The sequence below is a fragment of the Lontra canadensis genome, unplaced genomic scaffold (assembly GCF_010015895.1).
Source record: "Lontra canadensis isolate GAN:19392208 unplaced genomic scaffold, GSC_riverotter_1.0 scaffold1, whole genome shotgun sequence".
In the NCBI taxonomy this organism is placed as follows: domain Eukaryota; kingdom Metazoa; phylum Chordata; class Mammalia; order Carnivora; family Mustelidae; genus Lontra; species Lontra canadensis.
In genome coordinates, this window is record NW_022630995.1 from 48,100,602 (window position 1) to 48,127,736 (window position 27,135).

Genomic DNA, 27,135 nt, shown 5'->3' on the forward strand with positions numbered 1-27,135 from the left:
GGGTCTAGGTCAGTGGCTGGAAGTTCAAGATTGAGAGTTACAAAATACTGGGTTCCAATTTGACTCCGCACCTTATCATCTAGCTGTATGATCTTAGTTTCTCAACCTCTCATGGTGTCAGATTCCCCTGAAGCCAGGGTAATAGAGATGAACAGACTTTCTTAACTGGGACTAGACTTTCTTCTCTTTCAATTTCCTAAATCAGAGGGGAAAGAAGGCCATAGGGGTTTACTCCTCTGAACAGCCACACGGCAAGCTAAGAGGCCACGGAAGAGGTTAGATGCCGGAGAAGCAGAAGCAGGGCGGATCACTGAGACCGCGGCAGGAAGGGCCTGGAGTTCCCGCCTCCGATGCGTGCGCGCGCACCACGCACGCATGCACGCACGGCACGCACAGCACGCTGCGGAAGCGCGCGCGCGCAGGCCCAGCCCTCGTCGCCGCCGCCATTTTAGCTCCTGGTTCCGGCCGCACGGTGTAGGCTGTTGTAGCGGGGAGGGGTGGGGGTCCTCCAGAGTTAAGTAGCTGCCCTCGACTGTACCGATACAGCCGCCAGCTTCTTTTTTTTTTTCTTCTTCCTTCATAACTGCCCGCTCGCAAAGTCCGAAGATGTCCAAGCGGCACCGGTTGGACTTGGGGGAGGATTACCCCTCCGGCAAGAAGCGTGCGGGGACCGATGGGTAAGCCAGGCCGGGGGCGCGAGGCAGCGGCTCGGGCTTTGTTGGGGTCCCGGAGGAGAGCGGGCCAGGATCGGCCTAGCCACGGGCCTTGGAGCTCGACCCTTTGTTTCCTTCTGGGCTCGGCTCACTAGCGGCGGGTCGGTGAGAGCGGCGCCACTCCCGGTGTTCGGCTGGGCAAGGGCGCGGGGAGATGTGTGGCGCGGCCGCCGCCCGGCCCAATCGGGAGGGTGGAGAGGCCTGCGTGGCCACGAGGGCACCTCCTCTCGGAGCCGAGCCGGAGTCACTTCGTGGGGAGCAAGAGGGAGGGAGTCAAGCACCTCGTGGTCTGGGTTCCCGGGTGAGGTCTGGAGCCGGGGGAGAAGGTGGGGGAGGGCTCGGCGGGAGTATTCGCTTCCAAGGGCAGCAGGTACTTCTACGGCAGAGCGACCGCGGAGAGGTTTTTGGGGGGCGGCTGGGTGCCCCCCAAGGAGAAAGGCAGGGGGCAGAAAGTGAGGAAAGCGCGTGGATTCTTGTGTAGGTTGAGATGGGGGTGGCGGGAGTCGAGTGAGGCGTGCAGGAGAGTTCTCGGGGAAGGGAGAGTGGAGGGCCTACAGGGAGAAACGAAAACGTGGAGTACACCTGATGGGTTGGAGGGCTGGTAGTTTGGAGCCGCTGCATGTGTAGTTTGGCGGGAGAGCTTGTGCCTCAGTCCATTCAAACACTTCAAAGTAGATAGTAGGCAAACTTCCGCTCTCTGCCTACGCTCCCGCCATCTCCTTTATTTCCTGCTTTGGCTGAAACAGTGGTTATTGGGCAGTCATGGGATGGGAATTAGAAGGGATTTTTTTCCCCCTTTAAGAAGTTTTTGTTTTATATCCCCACTCCTTCATTAGTAGCTTTGGAAACATGCAGGCACTTCTCAAAAATGTCTTTAGTATTTTAGGAAATTGTCGCCCGTGGGGAGATTGTTAGGGAGTTGAAACACTTAGACTCTTGGTGTTTCAGATTGCTTTTCCGTAGCATTTTCTGAAAGTTACAGAGGAATTTAACAATTTACTAGCAATTTCATCAAAATCATTTCTCGACCGTTGTGTGTTTTCATTCCTGAAGTTAAGAGAATTACTTGGGTAGTTCAGGTCAGAAAACAGAAGTGTGCATATCCAAAAACTTTTCCATAATTTAATTGTGTGTGTGTAAAGAATGTAAGGAATCACTGTGTCACGTTATCTATATAAGTTGTATGAATTTTTGTTCTCCCAAAGTTTTTCATTTCTATTGGTTTCCAGTATCTGAGTGTCTGTGTGTCTCTGGAGTGTAAGCCTGGGAAAGGGTGTACTTTTTAATACCTTCCTATGTATTGAATGTGGAAAGCAAAAGTATATCACATTTTAATCTTGTAAAATTTTTAGTTTGCAATGTTAGACATTAGTTTTCTTTCTTTTTAGGTTATTAGTTTTCTCTCTTTAGGATCTTCTCCTCCCCATCCCCCAGCAAAACTTCAGCGTTTTTGGTTAAAGACTCCTTTAGAGCTGGAAGTTACTTTAGAGAGTATAATCATCATCCACTCAAGGGATGACAAAGGGAGATGCAGAGTTGATAAGGTGGCTTGTGCAACCTTACACAGTGTACAGCTCTATCTAGAACCTTGATCTTTTCATTCTCACTTTTAGCCTCTTGCTTTTTTCCATTACAGCATAGAATATGGCTGTAGTTAAGTCAGTGCCACCTATTTTAATGACATTTGTAATGGGTTGGTAAAGTAGGGAACACTTGGTTCTTGGTTCCTGGGAGTAAAAATAAAGTCATGTCACCTGGCTAAGATGCAACTGATGTCTCTCTCAAGAGTTCAGATTGGAACAAAAGACACTGGGATGCAGTGAATTCATTTATTTGTGTGTGTGTGTGTGTGTGTGTGTGCGCGCGCGCATGCGTGCATTCATATTTGTGTGTTTGGGATCAGTGGCTCTGTGTGTGTGTGTGTGTGTGTGTACCTATTGCTCCCTTTTTCTTGCAAAACAGCCTTAGTAAAAATAAGGATTTTTTTTAGGTATAGGATGGTGACCTTATGATTCTCTTGGATATTATATCGTATCTGCCTGTTGGTAAAGGAGAGTTCATCTTTGAAGTAAAGTCCAAGTTCTGAGATAATTCTGGAGAGAAATTTGTATAAACGTTTCTGTATAATTTCTCATACAACTAATTCTTTAGCAGTGGGTTACATTTGTTAATGGTACTTGGGTTCTCCCCTCCCCCTGCCGCCGACAGTTGGATAATTTTGAAAGTCACTTTTGTTGACTGCCATGCAGTCTTTTTTTTTTTTTAATTAACATATAATGTGTTATTAGGCCCAGGGGTACAGGTCTGTGAATCACCAGGTTTACACACTTCACAGCACTCACCACAGCACATACCTTCCCCAGTGTCCATAACCCAACCACCCTCTCCCTACCTGCCATGCAGTCTTGAAGTAGGGGGAGTGTTTTTTTGTTTTTTGTTTTAAACCCTCGTAGTTATTAACAAGTGGTTTTATCTGAGGGAGAGAAGCTTACCAGTCCTATGAACTTCACTGCTGAGCATGGCTGGTTCGTTCCCCAGTACTGAAAAGGAAAGTAATTTGGTGGGAGATTTCATTTAGATTCAAGTCCCAAACTATATGGCATTTCTTATTCTTGCTGTATTTTTGTTTGGAGGTCAGGTAGAGAAGTTGAAAGCTTCTGTTACATACTGACATTACTATTTTTTCATTATCCCACAAATTTTGCTTTAGAAAATTACTTTAGAAAATTGCCCCTATTTCTCAGTCAGCAGGTAAATCTTTTTTTTTTAAAAGATTTTATTTATCTGTGTGACAGAGATCATAAATAGGCAGAGAGGCAGAGAGAGAGAGGAGGAAGCAGGCTCCCTGCTAAGCAGGGAGCCCGATGCGGGGCTCGATCCCAGGACCCTGGGATCATGACCTGAGCTGAAGGTAGAGGCTTTAACCCACTGAGCCACCCAGGTGCCCCAGTCAGCAGGTAAATCTTTGTGTCCTTAGGAAAAGACAACTGACGTATGGAAAACTTTGTGAAAGTAAGGACACTTTTCATTTTTATGTTTGTTTTGGAGAGTACTTCCTAATAAGCGCTTTTTTCCTTAATTGTGGAAAAGTGAAACAAATATAGCATATGTAGAGTACATACCGTGCTCCCAAAACTATTCTGGGTGCTGTATATATATAAGCACTTTTTCATTACAGCCCTATGATACAGGTGAGGTTAAGTAATTTGCCCCAGGGAATACAGAAATGTTCATACATAAAGAAATAAAGAAAAGCAAAAATTTCACTGAAATCCTCATCCTTATCTTTAACCACTCAATGAACATTGTTTTTAGTCTTTGCATGTTTATTCACAAATACAAACTGCAATATTTAATATAGATGAAATTTTTCAATATGGGTTGTTTTGTGCTTTGATTTTTAATTACTAAGAGATGTATCAAATTAGAATAGGTGTACATTATCTTTTTCATTTGCTATATAACATTCCACTCATAAAGGGGTGTCGTAACTTACCTACCCAGTTTTCTCCTCTTTGGTGTTTAGTTTCCCAGTCTTTATTGTTTTACAAGTGAAAGGGATGGAGGATATCCTTGTGTATACATATTTGCATACTTATATCCTTCAGGAAAGTTCTGGGAGTGAAATTGCCAGAGAAAAAGCAGTGTGTATTTAAAATATTCTGATTTTGGGATGCCTGGGTGGCTCAGTCGGTTAAGCAGCTGCCTTCAGCTCTGGTCATGCTTCCAGATTCATGGATGGGATGGAGTTCCTGTCGGGCTCCTTGCACAGCGGGGAGCCTACTTCTCCCTCTGCCTGCTGCTTCTCTTTCTTGTGCTCTCTGTCTGACAAAAAAAATAAATAAAATCTTTAAAAATAAATAAATAAAAATAACCAGTTTTTACATCTTCATTAGCAGTACTGTAGTGCCTGTTATTCCATGTAGAATTTTAATACGGTATTGTAATGTAATTTAAAAAAAAAAACCCTTCAGTGATATGCAATATTTATCAGGCATTTACACTGTCCCCGGCACAACTTTAAGCACGTTACATGTACTGACTTAATTCTTGAAATACTGCGCAAGATCTGTGAATAGCCACATTTTATAGACGAGGAAAGAAATAACTGTGGTCATATAGTTAGCTTCAGTGCTGAGCCAAGATTGAGCTGAGATAGTTAAGAAACATGCTTAAAAATTAAAAACTGTGTCATAACTGTGTCTACCTGCCAGGATTGTGGCTGTGTGATCAATAAAGCACTGTTTTTTAGTCAGTTTTTAAGCATCATATCTCAATGAGTAAATCTTTTTAACAGTAAAACTCCTGTATAATGAAAGTGCCTGTTTAAAAAAAGAAAACAGGCGGGTTGCCCAGGTGGTTCAGTGGGTTAAGCCCTGGACTCTCGATTTCGGCTCAGGTGATGATGTCAGGGGTTGTGGGAGCCAGTCCCGAGTTGGGCTCTATGCTCAGCCAGAGTGCTTGTTCCTCTGTCTTGTCTCTCTCTCTCTTGAATAAATAACTTTAAAAAAAGGAAAAGAAAACTTATACATGGTAGTCTATTCATTATTTATGAAGTAATGGATTTGAGAGAGCCCTCCATAGCTGCATTTTGATTTTTATCCTCCCGCATTGAAAGTAGATAGTTTGAATGATAGGCAAGATGATTGGATTTGGTTTCTGCATCCTTCCTCTTGCTTTCTTATTTTAATCTCAGGCTAGTTTATTAAAACTTATCTCTTTGCAGATAGTAAGTTGAGGCTTACATCTTGCCAGTGGTTGTACAGCTGTGATCTCAGTGCTCCTTTTTTATTCTTTTTGCCCCTATTTCTCAGTCAGCAGGTAAATCTTTGTGTCCTTAGGATGTATTTTATGCTCCCTTTGCTGTCGTTATTTTTGGTAATGAAGTTTCTGGTGAATAGGCCCTTTAAAAACATATCTGTATAGATACTACTATACAAAGCACTGTGTTATGATTTACTTTGTTGATCACTCTCCCTTCCCTGTATTTTATAACTCTGGAAAGGTTAGGTTCATATGTTAAGTGCCTGGTGCTAGGAGTGTAGAAGTTCATAAAACTTATATTTTTGTCGTATTGTTTCTTGGTGGTTATATAATGGTCTTCTGTCCCACCCCGCTCCTAGAGTACTAGAAATATGAATCCTTTGCATTTAGGCCAGATGTTCTTTAAGGGTTCTTTTATGTTCTGTGACCTTTAATATACATGGTCTTTGAACCATTCATGGCTACAGTGCTTCTCACTTTGCTGGGCACATTTCTGTGTACCCTGTTAGAAACTTTGTCATTCACATTTGGGGCAATATAAATAATTAATGATACTTTAGACCAGAGGCAGAATGAGGTAAACAAAGCAAGGATGGTTGATGGCATATTTCAAAGATAGTCCAGGAAGTTGTGAGTCCTGAGACTTGATTTTATGTGTTTATTAGGTTATCTTTTGGGTTTTTATTTTTTCCCCCCTTTGACTTCCTTTCTCTTTGCGTGAAATGGGATGAAAGACTTCAGTCATGGCTTATATGTCCTGTGATTCTGTAGAAGGTGAACAGCGGGATGGGAGAAAGGATCACTTTTTATATATGTATTTTATATTTACATGAAAAGTATGTATATATGGCTCTATGAAAGTATATATGTGAAAGGTGTGTGTATGTGTTTATATACATAATAAGGCTTTTCTTTAAATTCCTCTGGAATGCAATTATATTTTAGGAGGGACAAAATAAAATACAGTTGGTCTGCTTACTATTTCTGTAATTGGGGAACCAACCTAATTCCTGCTGGCTCTAGAATTTTAGCTGTATTTTATCTAGGGTTTTCTGTTGTTCTGCTGATGTGCTGTCATAGAGAATGAGTGGTCTTTCCTACTCGGCTACTGATAATTGGTGCATGGAAAATTTGTACATCTTCTGTGGCTTACGGATAAGGAGTAATGACGTGTTAAGTGGCTTGTCTTTACAGCTCTGTTTTGCCTCACTATTTCAGTCTGGGTCCAGATACTTTGTGGCAAGTTTGCTGTAGGATTTGATTTGAAGTAAACTGGATTAGTAAAATAAATAAGCAGAGATTATTTAAAAATTATTATTTTATTAGGAATCATGTGTGGTAACTGGAAGTAGATAACTAGCATTGAGTACTTAAAGTTGACCTAGAATTAATACAGTGGCCATCTGCAAAATTTTAACATTTTAAAACAACTTACTTTTGTTCAGTGAAGCTTGTTTTTAATGGTTGTATTTCACTTGACTAATGTCCAAAGTATACATAGGTTTACAAAGTTTTGCAGTTGCTGTTAAGGATGTTGTGCAAATGAAGATCAAAGAATGCGAGTGTTTCAATTTTAGTTTTTCTGTAGGACAAATACGTGCTTAGTAAATAAAACTGGGAAAGTGCTCTGAAGTATAACTCGAAAGCAAACTCACCTACAGTCTTTTATTAACTCATATTTGTATTACCATTAGGGAAATAGAATTGTCTTTGTGTCCAGAAGCTGTTTTGAATTTGCACATACCTTTTCATGTAACTTGAAGGAAAATCTGGGGAAATTTGTGATGCCATCCTTTTTGCTTTATTTATTCCTACCTTTTCCCCACCTTGCCCTCAGTCTTTAACTTCTGCTAAGTAGGAAGGGATTTTACTCCCATCAAGTCTGATTTCTCAGACTTGTGTTACCTCAGCTGGTGGTTAAAGGTGTGGAAAGAGACTGTCCCTTAAGAGAACTTGAGGTCTCATTGAAGAGGGAAAGATGTTTATGGATGAGGCATGGAGAATTCTTGATTATAAGGTCTTTTTCATTATTTTTGAAAAATTATTTTTATAAACATATAATGTATTATTTGCCCCAGGGATACAGGTCTGAATCATCAGACTTACACACTTCACAGCACTCACCATAGCCCTACCCACCCCAATGTCCATAAAGTCTTTTTCGTTACTGAGTTTTGCATTGGTTTATTGGTTGTTGCATATTTCTGTTGTGACTATAACACTGCCAAGAACATTTTGGTAAAATTCAGAATCTGAATTCTAAATTTTTATTTTTAGGAAGGATCGAGATCGCGACCGGGATCGTGAAGATCGGTCTAAAGATCGAGACCGAGAACGTGATAGAGGAGATAGAGAGCGGGAGAGGGAGAAAGAAAAGGAGAAGGAATTGCGAGCTTCGACTAATGCTATGCTTATCAGTGCTGGATTACCACCTTTAAAAGCTTCCCATTCAGCTCACTCAACCCACTCTGCACATTCAACACATTCGACACATTCTGCTCATTCAGCACACACCGGCCACGCAGGCCACACATCACTCCCACAGTGCATTAATCCTTTTACCAACCTACCCCATACTCCTCGTTACTATGATATTCTAAAGAAACGGCTTCAGCTCCCTGTTTGGGAATACAAAGATAGGTTTACAGATATTCTCGTTAGACATCAGTCCTTTGTACTGGTTGGTGAGACTGGGTCTGGTAAAACAACACAGGTGAGTTACTATTGTATACCATGGTATATACTATATTAATGTTCATGTTTACTAAATGTTGCTTATTTGATCCTAGTAGTCCTTTACATTGTCTGGTAGAACATCCCGAAGAAGAGCTACTTTGATGTTTAGCACTTTTTAGTGACTGACACACAGTGGGAATCTTGTCGGGAGTGTCTGTTTTCCTGAGTCTAGAGGAAAATAGCGGTGCTGTTTTGTTACTGTTAAGTGTGGCAGAATGATGCTCTCTGACCACTTTGACTCTTGGGTGGTACAAATTTGGAGGTACAAGTTTTGTTTTCCATCGCTTGAGTGTAGAGGTTTGAACCATTGAGGCAGTTTTATTTTTGTTAATCTTGTTTGTTTCTTTGTTTCGTTTTGTAATTGTCTTGAATTGGGTGAATATTATCCTTTTTTAAAAAAATGGAAGAGCTAAATGAAGTCTCTTTACCTATGATCTCCACATATATCTAGTTACACACTACCCCCAGATACATAGCAGTAAGCACTAGTGTCTTTTTAGTAATATATCTAGGATATTTTTCAAAATGGATGAGCCGTGGTTTACTGGGTCCATGTTATAGACCTCTAGGCTGCTTCTGATGGTTGTTTTTCATGAGCAGGTAGATCCAAAGGATTATACTATGGAATTTGAATTTTTACAAATCTGATTGGTGAAAATGGTATTTCAGTAATTTTTAATTTGCATTTCCTGCTATGAATGAGGTGTTAACCATATTTTTGTATGCTTGAGCCTAACCACCAGTTAAAAATTTCAAGGAGATTACAGAAGTAGTAGTCCCTGGCCATTGTAGAAAATCTGGAATATCCATAAGTGTTGAAATGAATTTAGTAAGTCCTCTTACTATGTAGAAATCAGTATTACTATACTGTGTTTTTTCCTGGCTTGTTTTCCATGTTTATTTACCTGTGATACATGTTTATAATAATTAAGCATACTGCATGTGCAAGTTACCATTGTTGTTGTTGTTTTTGTTTTTTAAGTTCCATATGCCACAAACCTATCAATTTGGATATACCGTGGAGACATTTTGAGGGCTACAGTGGCAATCAGAATAGAAGGCTTTTAAAGACTGAGCCTTAGTGAATATAGTTTTTCTTTATAAGAAAAGAAAACTTAGTGTTGATTTAGGAACTGAAACTGATAGGTTTATTTTTATCATCTTACGGAAATTTAAATGTGTGAAAAGATACAGCTTATTTTGAAGATTTAGTATTTTAAAGAATTATTTCAGCTGATATATCTGCTTTGCATAGTACTAATTTATTTAATTAGGAATTGGATAAAGCTAGGCACAGTATCCTTTGTATTTGTTTCAAGAACACTATAAGGAAGTTGTTAATCACCATTTTCCAGATGAGCAAAATGAGCCCGAGATTCGTAAGAATCTTAGAGGTTTAGTGAGTTGCCTGTGGTTACATAGTAGGTTTAGGTGGGCTCAGTATTTAAAGCTTTGTCTCTTTGTTTTATAGCCAAAGTTATATTTATTTCATTTTCCTGTTCTATGGTCTTACGTGGTTAACTTTGTTTCAGAGATGAGTTTCTTTAGTAGCAGTTAATGTGGAAGGTCAAGTGATTTCAAAATGAGAGGTTTGTGATTATTTGGATGAATATTTGTAGTGTTTTGTGTTGTTTGTTTTGCGTACTTAAAATCGCAGGCCATTTCGGTAGTTCAGAGGAAGCTGAACAGCTTAGTGAATTTCACCCAAGTGTTTTTTTGGCGTGCTCCTATTAAAGTTTTTTACTCAAAACCATGAAGAGCAAGCCATTTTGGTTATCTTTTTATGCATGTCAGAAAATGAGACCCTCCAAACAGAATCTAAAGTATTGACTCTAACTTTTGACTGAGACTCACAGTAAAAGTCATTTTACATTGCAACTTGGTGTGTTCATACTATTATCCATGTGTAAGAAACTAAAGCCAGTTCAGGGTGAGCGGAGGCACAAGTTCAGAGAAGAGAAAGCTTTGTATGTTCTGGCCGGTATATAGGGTGTGTATAAAGAGGGAGATGGGGCAGGTGAGACTGGAACAGCAGGCTGAGCCTCAGTGTATCGTGCTATAGATCGGGGAGCCATCAGAGCTTTTCAGTAGGGATTTTTACAAAAAATGTCCTGTCTAGTGAGAAATGTTGATGACAGACTATGTAGGAAGTCATAACAAAAATTTGACTCCTCATAAGGTAGTAGAATGGAGAATAAAGAGTAGATTGGAGTTAGAATGTTAATATTACTTATGGGACATAGGAGGGATTAATAAGTATAGGAGGAAGGTGTGAAATAGTTTTGGTTTTGAACTTGTTGAATTTGGGATACCAGTAAAATATTCATTCCTCAAGTGGAAATGACCACTAGGTTAGGATGGGAAACATATTTAAGATTGTCAGTGTATTACAGGTAACATTAGAAGTCAGGAGAGTAAATAAGACCAATCAGGATAATGTTCTTAGAAATGTGAATAGATGCATTGCCTGCGCCGTTTTCCAAATATTGTCTGGGAAACCTGGAAGGTTCCTGAAACTCAGAGGTCCTGGGATTTTCTTTATATACTTCCAACAAAACAAAAATAGTGCAGTATATTCAAAATTGAAACCGGTAAGAGAATCCAACAGTCTTCTATTAAGCCAGACATTAGAGATATGCAAAAATGCAAAACAATATTCTTTCTGCTAATTTTTTCTTCTCTTTTTTTGTTTGGAAGATGTAATTATTTTTCATAGAAAATGTTTTTGTTAGCATAGGATGGGTTTTTATTGTTAGGAATTGATAAATACTCTAAAAGTTTTTCAGTTTTAATTTCCTCATATAGTAAAGTCTGTTAGTTATTTGGCATCCTTGATTATTTTAAGAGTAAAAAGAAGTCCTGAGATCAGAGTTCAAAAACTGCTGAATTGGCCAAAAATGTTTGTATCTTGATTTTAAAGTGGAAGCAAGTTATCCATTTCACTGGAGTGAATTTTAAAAGCTTTGAACATTCTTGCCTTGAGAATTCCAAATGGTTTTAAATAGCTTTAACTGAATGGTAAATGTTTGTTTGAATTTCATTTTGTTTGGTCTTATAAAGTGCATTTTGCCTTTGCAAAAGGCTTGCTGAAATGAAGATAAATATATAAAACTTAGCTGGAAAACCACGTAAACTTTGGTTTGTGGGTTTATAGACCTAGAGAGACCCTTCTCTTTTAGGGTAGTATTTATTTCTGTTCATTTTAAGTCCTTTAAAGATACGCATTGTTAAGTTCTTCAAGAAGTGATATGGTCACCTTTCTCCCCTTTTAGATATTTGTAAGTGAAAGCAGTTATCCCCAAATTGCAGAAGTAACCTAACTAAAATGTGGCAATGGTACGACAACCAATATTCTTCAAGTGTCTTTGTAATCCTTTACCAAAACCACCCCCACCTGCATTTTCTGTGGCATTTGAGTTTGACAAGCTTTTGGATGCTTTGATGGAGGCCCATCATGACTTTTTAATGCAGTGGATTCCCATTTAATATAGTGATTACTTAGATTTTTCCCGTGGTTCTTACCCAGGTGAGTGAGTGAAGAGCCATGAAATTAGAGGTTCTGTTAGCTTCTGTTGATAATGGAACAAGGGAGAAATGCGCTGTCGTCATGGCAGCCAACCAACTTGTGCTTGTTGGTGTTTTTTCTTGCTTTTGTAGGTGCCATCGAGTTTGAGATTGACAGTTACTGAAATTGGCTTTTAAGATGGCACCTAAGGTATTCCATTGTGCATACTTCTCCCAAAAGTAGAAGAATAGGGTTAGATTCTGCTGGTTTATAAACCAAATTTGAATTGACTTAAAAGACATAGCTTTATAACCACAAGGGTTGTGATTTCTATTTTCACCTGCATTTTGTAATCTAGATTATATAAGAATTTAATAATTTCTGAGAAAATTTGTGGAAACTCACATTTGTTATAAAGTAGAATTTTTTATAAGTTGGGTTTTTTCCAGTATATAGAGAAATGTTTAATGATCTAACAGTTGATGCTGTAGAGTGTATTTAGCACAGCTTCAGTGGACCTAGCCTGCTCTGGAGTATTATATCATCAGTGTATGACCCCTTCTTGGCTTGGAGGGCTCATGCTATAAGTTAGAGTCCTAATACTTTGTAGTGTGCCTAATTGATTTTTGCTTTAAATTATTGGAATGCAATAAAATACATGTTGAATATGCCTGATGTGCAGGCAGAGTAGAATTAATTTAAATTTGAAATTATTTGATAGATTCCACAGTGGTGTGTGGAGTACATGCGATCATTACCAGGACCCAAGAGAGGAGTTGCCTGTACCCAACCCAGGAGAGTTGCTGCAATGAGTGTGGCCCAGAGAGTTGCTGATGAAATGGATGTAATGTTGGGCCAGGAAGTTGGTTACTCCATCCGATTTGAAGACTGCAGCAGTGCAAAAACCATTCTTAAGTAAGTACTGTCTTTAAAAATGCATACTTTGTTTCTCTACTTTTAGTTTTCTGCCACTAGATAGAGGGCTTTGCTAGGGGAGTCTCAAAATCATCCAAATTTGGAATAGTCCAGAGAAGACCTTCTTAGACTTACTAAATGACTTTTTAAGATGGATTCTTTTTTACCAGCAGTATATATAGCTGTTCAAAGAAATTTTTCTTTGAACAAAATTTGATTTTGTTCAAAATTTTCTTTGATCAAAGAAAGATTTCTTACTAGCAGTGTATTTATATAGCTGTTCAGTAGACAGTGAGCTTCAAAGGTCAGATTTTAGTTATTCGGTGCTATATCTTAGGTGAAATGTTACAGCATTTAAATGTGGTAGAAAAGTGATACATTTTAGTGAAAGATAGTTATTTCTAGAAAGAATGATGTGTGGGATGGGATAGAAATTATTTGGCGCTTTTAATGTTAATTATAGAGCTATTACTGTACATATATTATGAGCTAAAAGGAGGAATCTTTTGTTGTGTAATATACTCTTGGAAGTCTCCCCAAAGTCCTTTACCTTTTCATTTATTGCTGTGGTGGGTGCACAATTGACTACCCTGTTGAGCTTCTTTCTAATATTTTCTTTAACTGTCCTAATTTTTTTCTTCTTATACTGTATTCTGCATAAGTTGTGAGATATGTTGCCTGATGGTACTTCTTTTGAAAATCTTCGTCTTTTGTTGCTTCCATTTATTCTGTATATATGTGACATTTAAATCATTTTTAAAAAATGATTTCTTTGTCACGATGTATTCTCCCTGAGGTTTTTTAAAAGACAATTTTGGAACAAAATGTTACACGGGCAGTGAAATGAGTCATTGGTGGCAGAAATATATAGTCTTATGAGGGAAATAATGTATTACAGAAATTTTCAAATGAATGCAGAAGTACGATAGTATAATGAACTCCCACCTGTTTATCCTGCATCTTCAACCATGGGCTGTCCTGTTTCATCCAAATCCCAACTTCTCCCTGTCCCATATAATTTCAAGCAAATGTTAGACATTATATACTTTCATCTGTAAATATTTCAGTGTACGTAGGTCAAAGATGGTTTCTTATATAGCTATGATATTCATAACTTTAAGAATTTCCTTAAAACATCCAGTTATTCTTCAAGTTTCATGTCAGTTTTTTCTAGTTTCTTTGATAAGTATTAGAACTTCAGGTTAAAGTACCACTGTTGTTTTTAATAGCAACTGGATAGTTGTCTATTTAAATCAGCTTGTCTTTGACTTTAAGGCATGATTTTGGTTTATATCTTAAGTTTCTTTGAGTATTTTTTTTTAATTATTTTTTTTAAAGATTTTATTTATTTGACAGAATGAGAGAGTGAGAGAGGGAACACAAGCAGAGGGAGTGGGAGAGGAAGAAGTAGGCTTCCTGCTGAGCAGGGAACCTGATGCAGGGCTTAATGCGGGGACCCTGGGATCATGACCTGAGCTGAAGGCAGATGCTAAACGACTGAGTCACGCAGGTGCCCCTGAGTACATCTTTTTAGTTTAGTGATAATCTCATTGTTCACTTGTAATTATGATATAACAAATGAAGGAGTTACATAAAATCATAACTTAAGATTTCATACTAATTTAATATGCAGATAATGTCAGGGACTTGAGGACAAAAAAGGGCAGATTTTACTCACCTTGAGGAGAAATAATTATTTTGACATTTGATTCACTAAGTATTGAATATTTCTTGGCAAGCCACATTTGAGCAGGGAAAATGGAATTTGGAATTGGGCAAGGAAAGTTACATGTAATACTGGGTCAGAGTGTGTGTGTGTGTGTGTGTGTGTGTCTCTGTGTGTTAGTATTAGGAATTGGTAGGCTTTTGAAAAATGTATGCTTGTGAAAGATTTTGTTTCAGTTAATAGGGAATGACAAGTAACATATAAATAGATTCGATAGATCAAAATGAACGTATTTTTGGCATTGGGGTGTTTTCTTACGTGAAATGGTTCCCAGAGGCTATAACTAAACTTTAAACAAAAAAGCCCACTTAATTCTGGACAGGACTAGCTTAACTGGGATATCTTCTAGAATCTGAAGAGCTAGAAGCTTACCTAATACTGTCTTTAAGTGATACTAAAATTAAATCCTATTTAATTGTATGGAATGTACGGTAGTTTTGAAGTAGGAATACTTCAAATGGAGTGTCGTATGAATCTGTCAATGTATTTGGTATAGTCCTCTATTATCTCATGTCTTGAGAACCCCAGATGTTAAAAACAGCTAGAACTTGAACTTAAGGAGGATCAGTTACATAGTTAATTAGATAGGAAGAGTGAATACCTAAGACAGCCACCAGTCAGTCTCCTCCTTTAGGTATTCTTAAACACAGTTGACCTTTGAGCCACAAAGGGGGTTAGAGCAACAGCTCCTCCCACCCCCTGCAGAAATCTGTGTCTAACTTGACTCCCCCACAAATTACCTACTAATAGCTCACTTCACCAATAACAAACAGTTAACATATATTTTGTATGTTATTTATGTATTACCTACCATATTCTTACAGTAAGGTAAGGGAAAAATCATAAGAAAATAATCTATAGTCCTGTACTATATTTATTGAAAAAAAATCTGTATGAGTAGATCTGTGTTGTTCATACCTGTGTTGTTCAGGGGTCAGATGTGGTTATGAAAATGCCTAGGAATCCATTATTCTGCCCAAAAAAAGGCTTTTAATTTTCACTAAGAATGGTAAAGAGGACTAACTTCTGAAAATTCTGCCTGAGGGACTCAGAATTCAACCATACTCTTTGATTTCATTGTTGACAGTAAACAAATACTTTTTTACTAAATTAAATTTGTTTGAGGGTACTTCAGTTAAAGTAGTGTATCTTTAAATCATCTCTATTAATATTAAGGGCCCAGAGGTACTTTTTCTGGTGTTTGGGACACATACCCATAAATTCTAGATTCTAGATCTAGTATTGTGCTGTTTACAGAGAATTGGATCTAGTATAAATTAGTGCACTCTCTATCAGACTAGCCTTAAAAGTCTGTCTGTCTGGTCCCAGTAGACAAGTTAGTTTTCAAACTGCCACAGCTGTAAATCATTTTTAAATTTCATTTGTTGTGATTTTTGCCTGCTCCCATCACTTTTCTGAAGTATTCCTTTTACAGTATGCTTAACGTTCCTTTTGCCATTTTGGCTTGGAAATTATGAAAAAAGAATCCAAAAAACAAGTAAGATAGTTAAAGAAGAGCACATCCGTCAGTGGAAGATGTTGCAAAGTTTGTGACTGGTCAGTGAAAAATACCTTAATTCACTTTAAGGAAGAAGAGATGATACTCTTGCAGGGGATTTTAAGAAGCACTTTGGAGTTCCAACAAATTTTAAGAAATCTGTTCTTCATTTATTTTGAGGGAGCTGATAATCTTTTTATGGAATAAAACAGTATGATAGTCTTGAACCTTCAGGGAGACATAATATTTGACGTTGGTAATTTTGTACCTAATTAGTTATTTTCTTTTTGTATCTTCTCCCCCAAGCTGCAGAATTCTGAGGTATTTTGATATTGAGGGAACCCAGTGATTTACATAAGTAATGTTTAGTTAGTCGTAAAGTTAGTTAATTGAGTGCCTTCTGTGTGTTGGACAGTGCTAGCTAGATACTAAAAAGCCGATCTGGTTCTTGTCCTCATAAAGTAAGTGCAATTTCACATTGTGATTAGGCTTCTGAAAGAGAATACCAGGGTTTGTATGAAGGCATGATTTGGAAATTCAATTTAGACTGGAAAAGAGAAGATGGAATAAAAGGCTAAGTTGAATAATGGTTTGCCAGGGTAGGGATTGGGGTACAGGGAGCAGAGCTTTCTTGGCAGATGGAACAGCATTTTTTTTTTTTTTTTTTAGATTTTATTTATTGATCGGGGAGGGGCAGAGGGAGAGGGAGAAGCAGACTCCGCTGATCAGGGAGCCTGATGCAGGGCTCAAGCCCAGGACCCTAGGATCATGACCTGAACTGAAGGCAGACACTTAGCTGACTGAGCCACCCAGGCACCCATCGAGCCACCCTTTTTCCTGAAGGGGAGAAAAGAGTTGACTTGAGAAGACACGGCGGTTTGTGTATTCTTTCAAGTATCCAAATGATATGTATAAGTCAGTATTTCCATTCCTCATCACTTGAGATGATATAGGACTGGTTTATGGATAGTATGGATAATTAAAGATTGGTTTCTTTCTTTTGCCTGGTTGGAGTATAAACTCTTTGGGAAACAGAGTTTGTGTCTATATCTGTATACTTGCCTTGTGCATGGAACTTCAAAAAGAAAAAAAAAACCTGATATGGAAAAGGCAACAGAAGAGTGTGAAATTTGTCACTACACTGTAGATTGTGGGTGAATCTTCAACATAAATGTGAAAAACTGATTGGTTTTCATGAAAAGGAATTTTCCTTGATTTCTTGGTGGAGACAGCATGATGATAGGGTGATTTGGTGTATATAATTTATAATTTGGTTTCTATTCTGAATCTTTTGGTTTTGGGCGTCAGATTCATTTCAATTTTGGGATGGGTCAAAGGCTAAGGAATTAATCTGGGGTAATGTTTATGAAGCAAAGGTAGTGTAGCTCTTTTCTTCAAGGATGCATGTTTTGTAAGACCACCATCCTGAGTTGTTTATGGTATATATAGCTTCAGGACAAGCTGCTGGAAAAATCTAGAAAACTTAAGGACAGGATATAGTTTAAATCTATAATCAGGTGATGAATGAGAAATGAGCAGAACTTGGGGTCTCAAGGTGTGATAAACCCCTTGTAAAGTTTGAGGGAGAAAAGTTTTGAACTAACCAGCCAAAGAAGTGCTATTCTCCATAATACGAGTCAGAGACTTTCCACATTTTTTTAATTTCCAAAAGGCAGTTTAGATGAGAAGATGGAAGAAAATCTAAAAATATTTAATAAATATGAGATTCCAGTACAAACACTGCTACAGTAAGGAAGTTGGCTGGTACAGGACCTTTAAGGTTGACACTGGGGAGAATTTACCCAACATTGTAGCAGCAGCTACTCAAAGCAGATTCTTTGGGGCTTGAGTTAGAAGCACCAACTGAATTAGGACTATTTAGAGATTCCACAGTGGGTTTCCAGTAAGGCAGCCTTATTAAAAAGTAGATGAGTTGAGAAGAGAATCAAAGGGAAATATATCCTAAGCCACAGACAAAGATTACGGGGCTGGAGTTGTGTCCTAGCTTTGCTACTTATTAGCTGCGATCTTGGCAATGTTAATTAGTCTCCCCGTGCTTATTGCTTTTTCAGAAGATAGAGCTGATAATAACTACCTCATATGATGGTTCTGAGATAAAATACGTTAATTTGTGTACAGCCTCTAGAATAATTCCTGTCGCCTAGCAAGTGCTAAGTCAACATTTCTACTTTGCTGCTGCTGTTAGGGGTGGTAGATTTCCAGTTTGAGAAATTACTGGATCTTATTAAGCAGTTAACCTAGTTAATTAAAAAGAGACATAAAAACAGCTTAATAACGTTCTTTTTAATGCAGCACTTGAATTACAGTTTGGGGGTTTTAACTTGAATTAAAACTTGGGTATTACTTGTCACTATGAAATGAATGAATGAATCCAAATACTCTTTTAGGGCTGGAGGTAAGCCATGGAAATAGGCCTGGTACTTTAAAGACTATTATTTACATAAACATTAATTATAAACTAATTTATTGAACATATGTTGTAGAGTAGGCTTTGTTCTAAATCAGGTGTAGCACTGGGGTTAGATAAGGTAGTTTTACTAAATCTTTAGAAAGGGGTAGTGATAAAGAACAAATATGGTTATTTACCACTTAAGCATTTTCTGTCAGGCTGAAAACTCATCGTTGTCACCTTAGAGTTAGAATTCTTTGATTTTTTTTTTTCATTCATAAAAAGCTAACTTGATTTCCTAAAGGTATGCATATATTACATTTGGTCTTTGTGTTTATACTTAAGTACTTGCAAGGCTTTAGTTCTAGAAGACTCTTTGTTTATAGTGTTTAACATCTTACAAAATGTTAAATAAAACCTATGCATTTATACTAGCTTTCTGTGAATTTTGTTGAGGAATGGGCAGTCTATTTTGAAAAGGTAATTTGCCTGTTTTTAATTTCTTAGGTATTTCTTTTGCTTGATTACATAGCTAATTGAACCATACCAATATATTTTAGCTGTTTGCCCAGATAAAGCTGTATGCTTTGAATGCTGATCTCAGAACTATGAGGCTGTCTGTACAGGTTATATATAAGTGGGGTTTGCGGTTTTCTGTTTGCTTTCTTTTTGTCCATTTTTTGGTATTAGAAATGCATTGGAACACTGTAGATTCCAAATTGTTCAAAATACTGTGTCGTACCTTTCCATGTGACTGTTCACATCTTGTAGTTTGTTCTTTGTAACCAATACTGTGTATAGGTTGTTGTGATTCTAGTAAGATTAGTGTTGTTTAAATATATCAAGTTGAACTTGACCCTATATAAATGTTTGCTTATCCCTTTACAAATGAAAGGAATATTAAGTACACAAAAGAACTGTGTTAGTGTCACTAGTTCTTCTCTGACTTGGTTGGGGACTTAAGCTGTGAGGCAATTAAGAATGTAGTTTGATTTAGTCACATGAATTATATAGATGATTTCACAAAGGAGAAGGTATTTCATCTGAGCTGAGAAGGGTGGATGGACTTAGATAGGAGATTAACTCAGCTAGGTTTTAAGTAGGAACTTCTAAGTTCCTAAGCTACCTTAAGTTCATATGCTTAATGTCTCAGTGATTTTTCAAGGTACCCTACGCCTGAAGAAATGACTCAGAATTCCATTTATTTATTGGTTTGGTCCTAAAAACTTAGTTGAGTATTTATGTCCTAACAACTTAGTAGCCTTTAAACAAATACCACACATACATTGGAATCAAAATTTTTTTTTAAGATTTTTATTTATTTATTTGACAGAGAGAGAGATCACAAGTAGGCAGAGAGGCAGGCAGAGAGAGAGAGGAGGAAGCAGGCTCTCTGCCGAGCAGAGAGCCTGATGTGGAACTCGATCCCAGGACTCTGAGATCATGACCTGAGCTGAAGGCAGAGGCTTAACCCACTGAGCACCCAGGTGCCCAGAATCAAAATATTTTTATTTCATTCTTAAAGCACCATTATCTACTAGTGTGATGTCAGTTTCTTAAACTATGGAGTTGAGTTGGACACTGCCACCTTTATTTACTGTTCTACACTGATATTTGCCTTATATTTGCTTTTTGTTAGAGCGACTATCAAAAATTAAGCCTTGCAAAGATAGTATCTTTGAAAGGAATACACATAATGAAGTACCTCTGCTAGTGGTTCTGTGGCATCACATATCAGTTACGGAAAACGATAATATAAATTGTTTTGAATCTTAGGCAAGAGCATAGTTATTCTCTGGAAATAGGGTATCATTTAACAAATTGAATCAATTTACTGTAGCAAGTTAAATGACCTGTTTATACCCAAAGAAGGAAGTAGTTTACTCTTCTCTTGACTGGATATATAAATAGATATTAAAGTTCTACAGTAATCTAAACTTGGACTGTGCTAAGGGATTATACATAAACTGTCCTTTAGGTGATCTTATTGAACAACCAAATACCTTATTTTTTTAAACTGCTGTGTTGACATGATCAGGTTTCTAAAGGTTTTTTGTTTGTTTTTTTGATGTAACTTTGTAGAACTATATAAATTGAGAAATACAATGCTAAGTATTATAGATACTGAAGACATTAAGTTAGTGATGAATCCAGAAATAGCCAGATCACCTAAAAGAGGTAAATGACTTCATTTTTAACTGACTTATGTGTTTTTTTGTTTTTCCTTTGAGGATAGTTCTTTATTTTTATGCTTATGGCATAGAAATAACTGATACTGGAAGAAATTGTTGGAGGAAGGTAATTTGATGACTATTGGTACCTACTGAATAACTATAATAGCATTCCCTGTGAGCATGTTTAAAAGTTGGTAATTCGGGGTGCCTGGGTGGCTCAGTGGGTTAAGCCGCTGCCTTCGGCTCAGGTCATGATCTTGGGGTCCTGGGATCGAGCCCCGCATCGGGCTCTCTGCTCAGCAGGGAGCCTGCTTCCTCCTCTCTCTCTGCCTGCCTCTCTGCCTGCTTGTGATCTCTCTCTGTCAAATAAATAAATAAAATCTTAAAAAAAAAAAGTTGGTAATTGACCATTTCATAATGTTGGCATTGTAAAGGATGGGTAGGGTGTGGGTGTTTGAGGCTTCACTATTTATAGTAGTGAAAAGAGCTGTATTTTATAAAGTCAGTATACTATATATAGTTTTTTTCTAATGAAGTTCTTGGTAAGTGCAAGCTGTTTTAGCTTTGTTATTTCTGTGTCTTTTACTGTTGTCATTCAAAAAGTATCCTACTGATAGGGTTGCTTTTAAAGTAATTTCTACACCCATCGTGGGAATCAAACTCACAACCCTGAGATCAAGAGTTGCATGCTCAAATACCTACTGAGCTAGCCAGGTACCCCATCTACTGATAGGTGCTGATTTCACTTATATTGTTCTAGAACAGTAGATACAAAGTTGCCTTACTCTTTTTAATGACTGTATAGTTTGTTTTATTCTATTGATGGGCACTCAGATTTGCAGTTTTTGCTATTAAAAACACTTGCTGGGTGCCTGGGTGGCTCAGTCAGTTGAGTGTCTGCCTTCTGCTCTGGCTGTCATGTCCAGGTCCTGGGATTTGAGCCCTGCTCAGTGGGGAGTCTGCTTCTCATTTTCTCTTTCCTTCTCCCCCTCCCCCTGCTTGTGCTTTCTCTCTCTCTCTAATAAATAAATAAAATATTAAAAAGAAAAACATGTGCTGTCCATAGTACCCTCCTAACAAAACCTGGTACACACATTTTTTCACACATTCACACATATATGCCTGAAATGAATTCCCTACAAATGAAATTGGTGGGGTTACAGGATTATGTTTGAATTTTATTAGATTGCCAGATTGCCTTTCATAGAGATTTATCTACTCTGACCAGTAAGGAATGAGCAAATGAATGTTTGTTTCTGTATCCTTGCCAGCATTGTATTGTGGAACTTTTTTTTTTCTTTGTCATTATTTTAAGTGAAAAATGGAATATTATGGTTTTAATTTGCATTTCTTTTGTATGAAATTGAGCTTTTGCACGTTATTTATGAGCCATTTGTGTTTCTTTTTGGGCTTAGAGTAGTGCTTTTCTCATTTTTCCTGAAGTATTGCTACCTGCTTGACAGTTATTTATAAGGTGCTATTTTAAAATGCATCCCAATCCCAGAGAAGGTAAATTTGAAAAAAATGTACAATATTAGAGGATTAATGAAACTTGGTGTTTGTCCATCTTTCTGTGGTTAGTTGGCTTTTTTTATATTGATTGTAGGAGCTCTTAACAGAATTAGCATTCTGGATATCAGCTGCAATTTTCTTAACAAAATTGGCCTTCAGGATTTAAGTTCCAATTTTTATTCACTTTGCCATGTTTCTTTGCTTTATCATACTTTATGCCATGTAGAAACTTGAATTTTATATAGGTGTTTTGAATTAATTGAAGATGTATTCAGTTATTGAACAATGATTTGAATCCATGTGTTGTAGTATTTTTGTTTTACACATCTTTGATCTGTTTGAATATTTTTAAGGAGATAAAAGGTTTGAGGTAGGGATTTAGGTAGGTTTACACTCTGTGTCTCTCTTAACACATTCCTGCACCAGAGAATGTAACACTAAGTTATTGGGGATTGTTTCCCCATGTAGGCACAGTTGTGCATTAGTTTTTGACATCTACTAAAGTTATGAATAATCTTATACAGAGTTTGTTAAAAATTTCTGGTGTATATTTTGGGAAACTTTCACCTGTGTATCTATTTTCTTTATGAGTTTTTTTCTTTGAACCAGACAAATTGAGAAATTTTTAAAAAAATTATAAATCTATGTAAACAGAAAACTAAGTAATACCTTTGTAGTCTGTAATGTTTTATAATACTTTTTTCATGTTGGAATTGGTGATATTTGTCAGGGTCAGGGTTGGCATTTGGCTTAGAGTTGTGTTATGCCATTTGCATATGCCCATTGCAAAAAAGAAATTCTCAAGATAAGTTCATACTACTCAGCACACTGAATTTTTTTTTGTTGTTTATTTTATTTTATTAATTAAGCAGTCATGGTTGAAAATATAAACTGTTTCTGACTTAATCTTCAGGGATCTTTTGCTGCTTTAGGCATCTATTTAATCTGCCTCTGTATAACTTGATTTAGACTAGTGCATCTCAGACTTTAGCAAGCATCAGACTCATGAAAGCTTGTTCGAACAGATTGCTATGCCTCCTCTTCAAAATTTCTCATTAAGTGGGTCAGGGGTGAGACCCAAGTTTTATATTTTTAACTGGTTCACAGGTGGTAGTACAGATGACTACTTAAGCAAGTTTTTGTTTCAGAACTGAAGAACACTGAATACTAGGGTATCCAGTCAAAGGTAGAGTTTGACTCTCCTATTCAGTTTTCAATTATTAGTCTACTGTTGAAACTTCAAAATTAGGTGGTCAAAGTTTTATTATTGTGACACCCTACATTTTTGTGACTGATGCCTTACTGTGGTTAAATATTCCGTTAGTACTGTGGAAGGTAGTTAAACTTGAAAATGGCTATGGCTTTTATAGGATCAACAGTACCAGGTTCTGCCTTTTTCTGTGCTTTGTGTTTGGTTGCATTTTTTTTTTTTAAGCAGAGGGCTTCATTTATCTAGTAGTAGAGTAAGTCATTGGGTGGTTTTTCTTTTTTCTCAGGGTTAATAAGGACCTTAATTTCACATACACATAAAATTCATGCATAATTTAAAAAGGAAACAAAAGGAAAAACCGTAAAGGATACAGGGGAACAGTTCTGTTAATATACAGATAAAGTGCTGTTCCATACAAAACAACAGAAAGGATCAGAATCAAGTCACTCAAAATATAAAGAAAGAAAATCACCTCAAATACTGTGCCAAAGTTGCCGGTAAATCTGATAGTGGCTTAATTAGGAGACGTGTAGGACCCTTCCGTTATCCTCTCGATAGCATAAGTAAGCAACAGTGACAACAGGTCAGAGGAGTCTCTATGGAAGGACAAACCCGGAGGGGGAAGGAAACCTGGGGGAAGGATAGGTGTGTGGTCTTGATCCCAGCTTCCCCTCTGTTCTTGAAATAGGCCAGGTCAGTTGATTGGTCTTCGTTATTTTGACATTTGACCTATTGAATTTGGGTTTTAATCCACAGCCTCATCCCTTCTTGTTTTTTTGCCTCTGAACATGTCTGTACTTTGGAGCCTCTTAATGTACTTTAAGAAAAGTCCAGTGTTTCTAAAATCAACTGTGTATGTTCATACTGGCACACTTGTAATTTTATCAAAACTTAACAGCACCCATAGAAAGAAAAATTTACTGTGTAATAATGTAACAACAGAAAACAGCGCCTGAAGTCTAGTAAATGAAAGCATGCCATAAAGGAATCAATGATTGTGGTGACACACAGCAAAGAATTGTCCCAAAACTCTCAAGGCCTAACAAACTAGTTAAAAAAAAAAAAAGTATGTTTTTCAGATGTTAAATAAGATATACTAATAGAGATAAGATTAGAATTTTGAGGTGACTGCTGAGAAAGATGTTAGATGGCAGAAACCTGTCAGTTTTGGTACACACTTAAAAGAGAGCATTACTCAGTGTTAAAGTAAGATAGGTAGGAGGAAAAGGATGTACCTGCATATTTGTTTTGGGGGGACACTTTTATGTGACTTCCATCTGGTACTGGGTTGAGGTTATTTTTTGTTTGTTTGTTTGTTTGTTTTTTTTTTTTTGATAGACATAGATCACAAGTAGGCAGAGAGGAAGGGAAGCAGGCTCCCTGCCAAGCAGAGAGCCTGATGCAGAGAGCCCGATGCGGGGCTTGATTCCAGGACCCTGGGATCATGACCTGAGCTGAAGGCAGAGGCTTTAACCCACTGAGCCACCCAGGGACCACTGTTTTTTTTTTTTTTTTTTTTTTTAAAGATCTCTCTTTATATAGAAGATCCAGATATACTTGGGAGGTCTGGCTCTGTTTCCCTGATTTAAAACGTGATGGGCACCTGGGTGGCTCAGTTGGTTAAGCCTCCAGCTCTTGGTTTCTGCTCAGGTTATGATCTCAGGGTTGTGAGAACAAGCCCAGCTCCGGCTCCGGGTTCACTCAGTGTGGAGTCTGCTTGAGATTCTCTTGCCTCTGCCTGACTGGCTCTTGTATGTGCCTGTGCACACATGTGCTCTCTCTCAGATAAATCTTTTTTTAAAAGGCCATCTGAGGGTTGGGGGTCAATTAAATCAGGTTAGAAAAAGTTTGGCTGACTAAGAGCATCTGCTGCAGTCATTTCAGAGGACAAAGGAAGTAGTATAGTACTTATGTTTTAATATTCTATTAAATATTAATATTTAATATTTACTCAGTAGTACTTTTGTTTTAATATTACGGCTTATCTGTAGATCACAGATGAGCTTACAAACTACTTTTTTTCTGTATGTTTCCAACCCCCACCCCCACACCAGGTAACTTTTTGCTATTATATTTATATGTACATTTTTCTTGGACTTTGAGCAGAATATGTTAGTAAAGGAGGGGCTCAGGGATCAGTACAGTGATACTTAGTCTTAAGGTATTTAACTGGTTTTGAGACTCTGGGAAAGTTAACTACTAATAGTGAATTTTCTGCACTGGAAAAGCAGCAATATTGATTATATTTCTAAGAGACCTTTCAAATTTAATTTCTTTTAGAGATTGCATGCATGCAAGTGGGTGAGAGGGCAGAGGAAGAGAATCTCACAGAGGCTCCCCGCTAAGCGCAGAGCCCAACTCAACTTGGGGCTCCATCTTATAACCCTGAGATCATGACCTGAGCTGAAACCAAAAGTTGGTATGCTTAACTGACAGAGCCACCCAGGTGCCCCTACAAATGTAATTTTTTCCGAAACTCTCTATTACACAAACAGCAGACTTCCTACATTCCTGTCGTGCAGGAGAGGTAACACTAACATCTCAGAATTAGATCACTGAGTGATGATCAAATGCTGAGACACCTGTAAGGAGTCTGTCTCTGGAGTCTGGAAGTCAGAGGGTTTAGTTGACCATTTAACTTAGTACATATATTATACGTACGTTCTAATAAACCAGACAAATAGTAGTTTCATTAACATACAGTATCTGTATTCTGCCATTTGCAACATTTCCCCTCAGAAAAATCTAAAAGAATGAGTATTGGGGTTAGCTCTGCTTTTAAATGCCTCTACACTGTTGTGGTTGTGTGAAGCTTGAGTGTAAGGAGGGAAAAGATCAAAATAAAGAGGGTGACTTTTTTTTTTTCTTCTTTTTTTTTTTAACAAGTTTCAAGGAGTTTTCAAGTTAAAGCCTGGTACTTTTATCAGTTCTGTGACTTTTTCACATTTTTAGTATTTGAGATTGAGTTACATTTTTACAATCTGAGTCTTATAAACTGGTAGCAATTTGGTGGTGGTTATTGCCTGTGAGTGCTTGAACTTGATCTAGCTGTACATATTTCACTTCAGATAAGTAATTCACTATTGTTGGAACTACGTGTACTGGTTTAATTTGCTAATTAAAATGCCTTCAAAAAGATTATCCTGGGATTCCATGTTGGAATGAGTAAGCTTGGATACTGAGCATGGTGTACATTTGATAGTATTTAAGCAAATATTTATTATTCAAAGAGTGACCAGTTCATTTTTTTTTCCCCCTAATGAAAGAACAGACAAGAGCTTTGTGGAATCTGAGGAAGTTACTCACAAGCAGATGAAACTGTATTATGTTTTGCTGCTGAGATAATGTGCAAAAGGATTGCCTATTTCATGTCAGTAATTAACAGCTGAAGTCAGGAGAAATTACTAAATGTCCTCAAATAGATCAGAGATATTTCAAAGCAGCTGGAGGCTATAGTGTAGCTGATTCATGCACTATGCCGCACTGTCGTTAAGCCATTGAGTCATATTTTAATTGGCACTGTTTTTTTCTTTCATGGTCTTAATATAAAATAATCTTCAGGTAATTCTGTGTTAATTGCAGAAATGTAGTTTAGTTTAAAAAATATGGTCAAATAAGAAGCCTAAAATATATAGAGTAAGGATGGGTTTGTTTGCCCAAAGTCTTACTAAATTTAGAATTAAGTTCAAGTGAAATAAGGAGAACTGTTCACTTCTGCTGTACATTGTCAGTTTAGTGAATTTAACTGCTCCAGCAAATCACATTAGCTAAAAATACCAAGTTAGTCCATGAAAGATGAGGTTAGACTACTTTGTGAAAAAAACCCCAAAATGGTTAGAAATGAAGTTAGAAATGAAGACTTCTCATTTTTATACTGCTTTTAAATTTGTAAATCATGAATTGAATGAACTGTGACTTTTTAGTCTATACAGGCAGACTTTGTTTTGTCCGTGTGCCAAACTCTAGGGATAG

At 37.5% G+C, this 27,135-nt stretch overlaps 1 protein-coding gene across 1 annotated transcript in view; it reads left to right on the forward strand.

Annotated features, from left to right (window-relative positions):
• The first annotated feature begins 444 nt into the window (after positions 1–444).
• The window catches only part of DHX15 (DEAH-box helicase 15), a 56,507-nt gene continuing 29,816 nt past the window's right edge, over positions 445–27,135 (forward strand). The window contains exons 1-3 of the mRNA XM_032854025.1: positions 445–677; positions 7,755–8,190; positions 12,440–12,633. Coding sequence (XP_032709916.1) covers positions 607–677; positions 7,755–8,190; positions 12,440–12,633 — 701 coding nt within the window. The 5' untranslated portion in view covers positions 445–606. The remainder of the gene's footprint in view (positions 678–7,754; positions 8,191–12,439; positions 12,634–27,135) is intronic.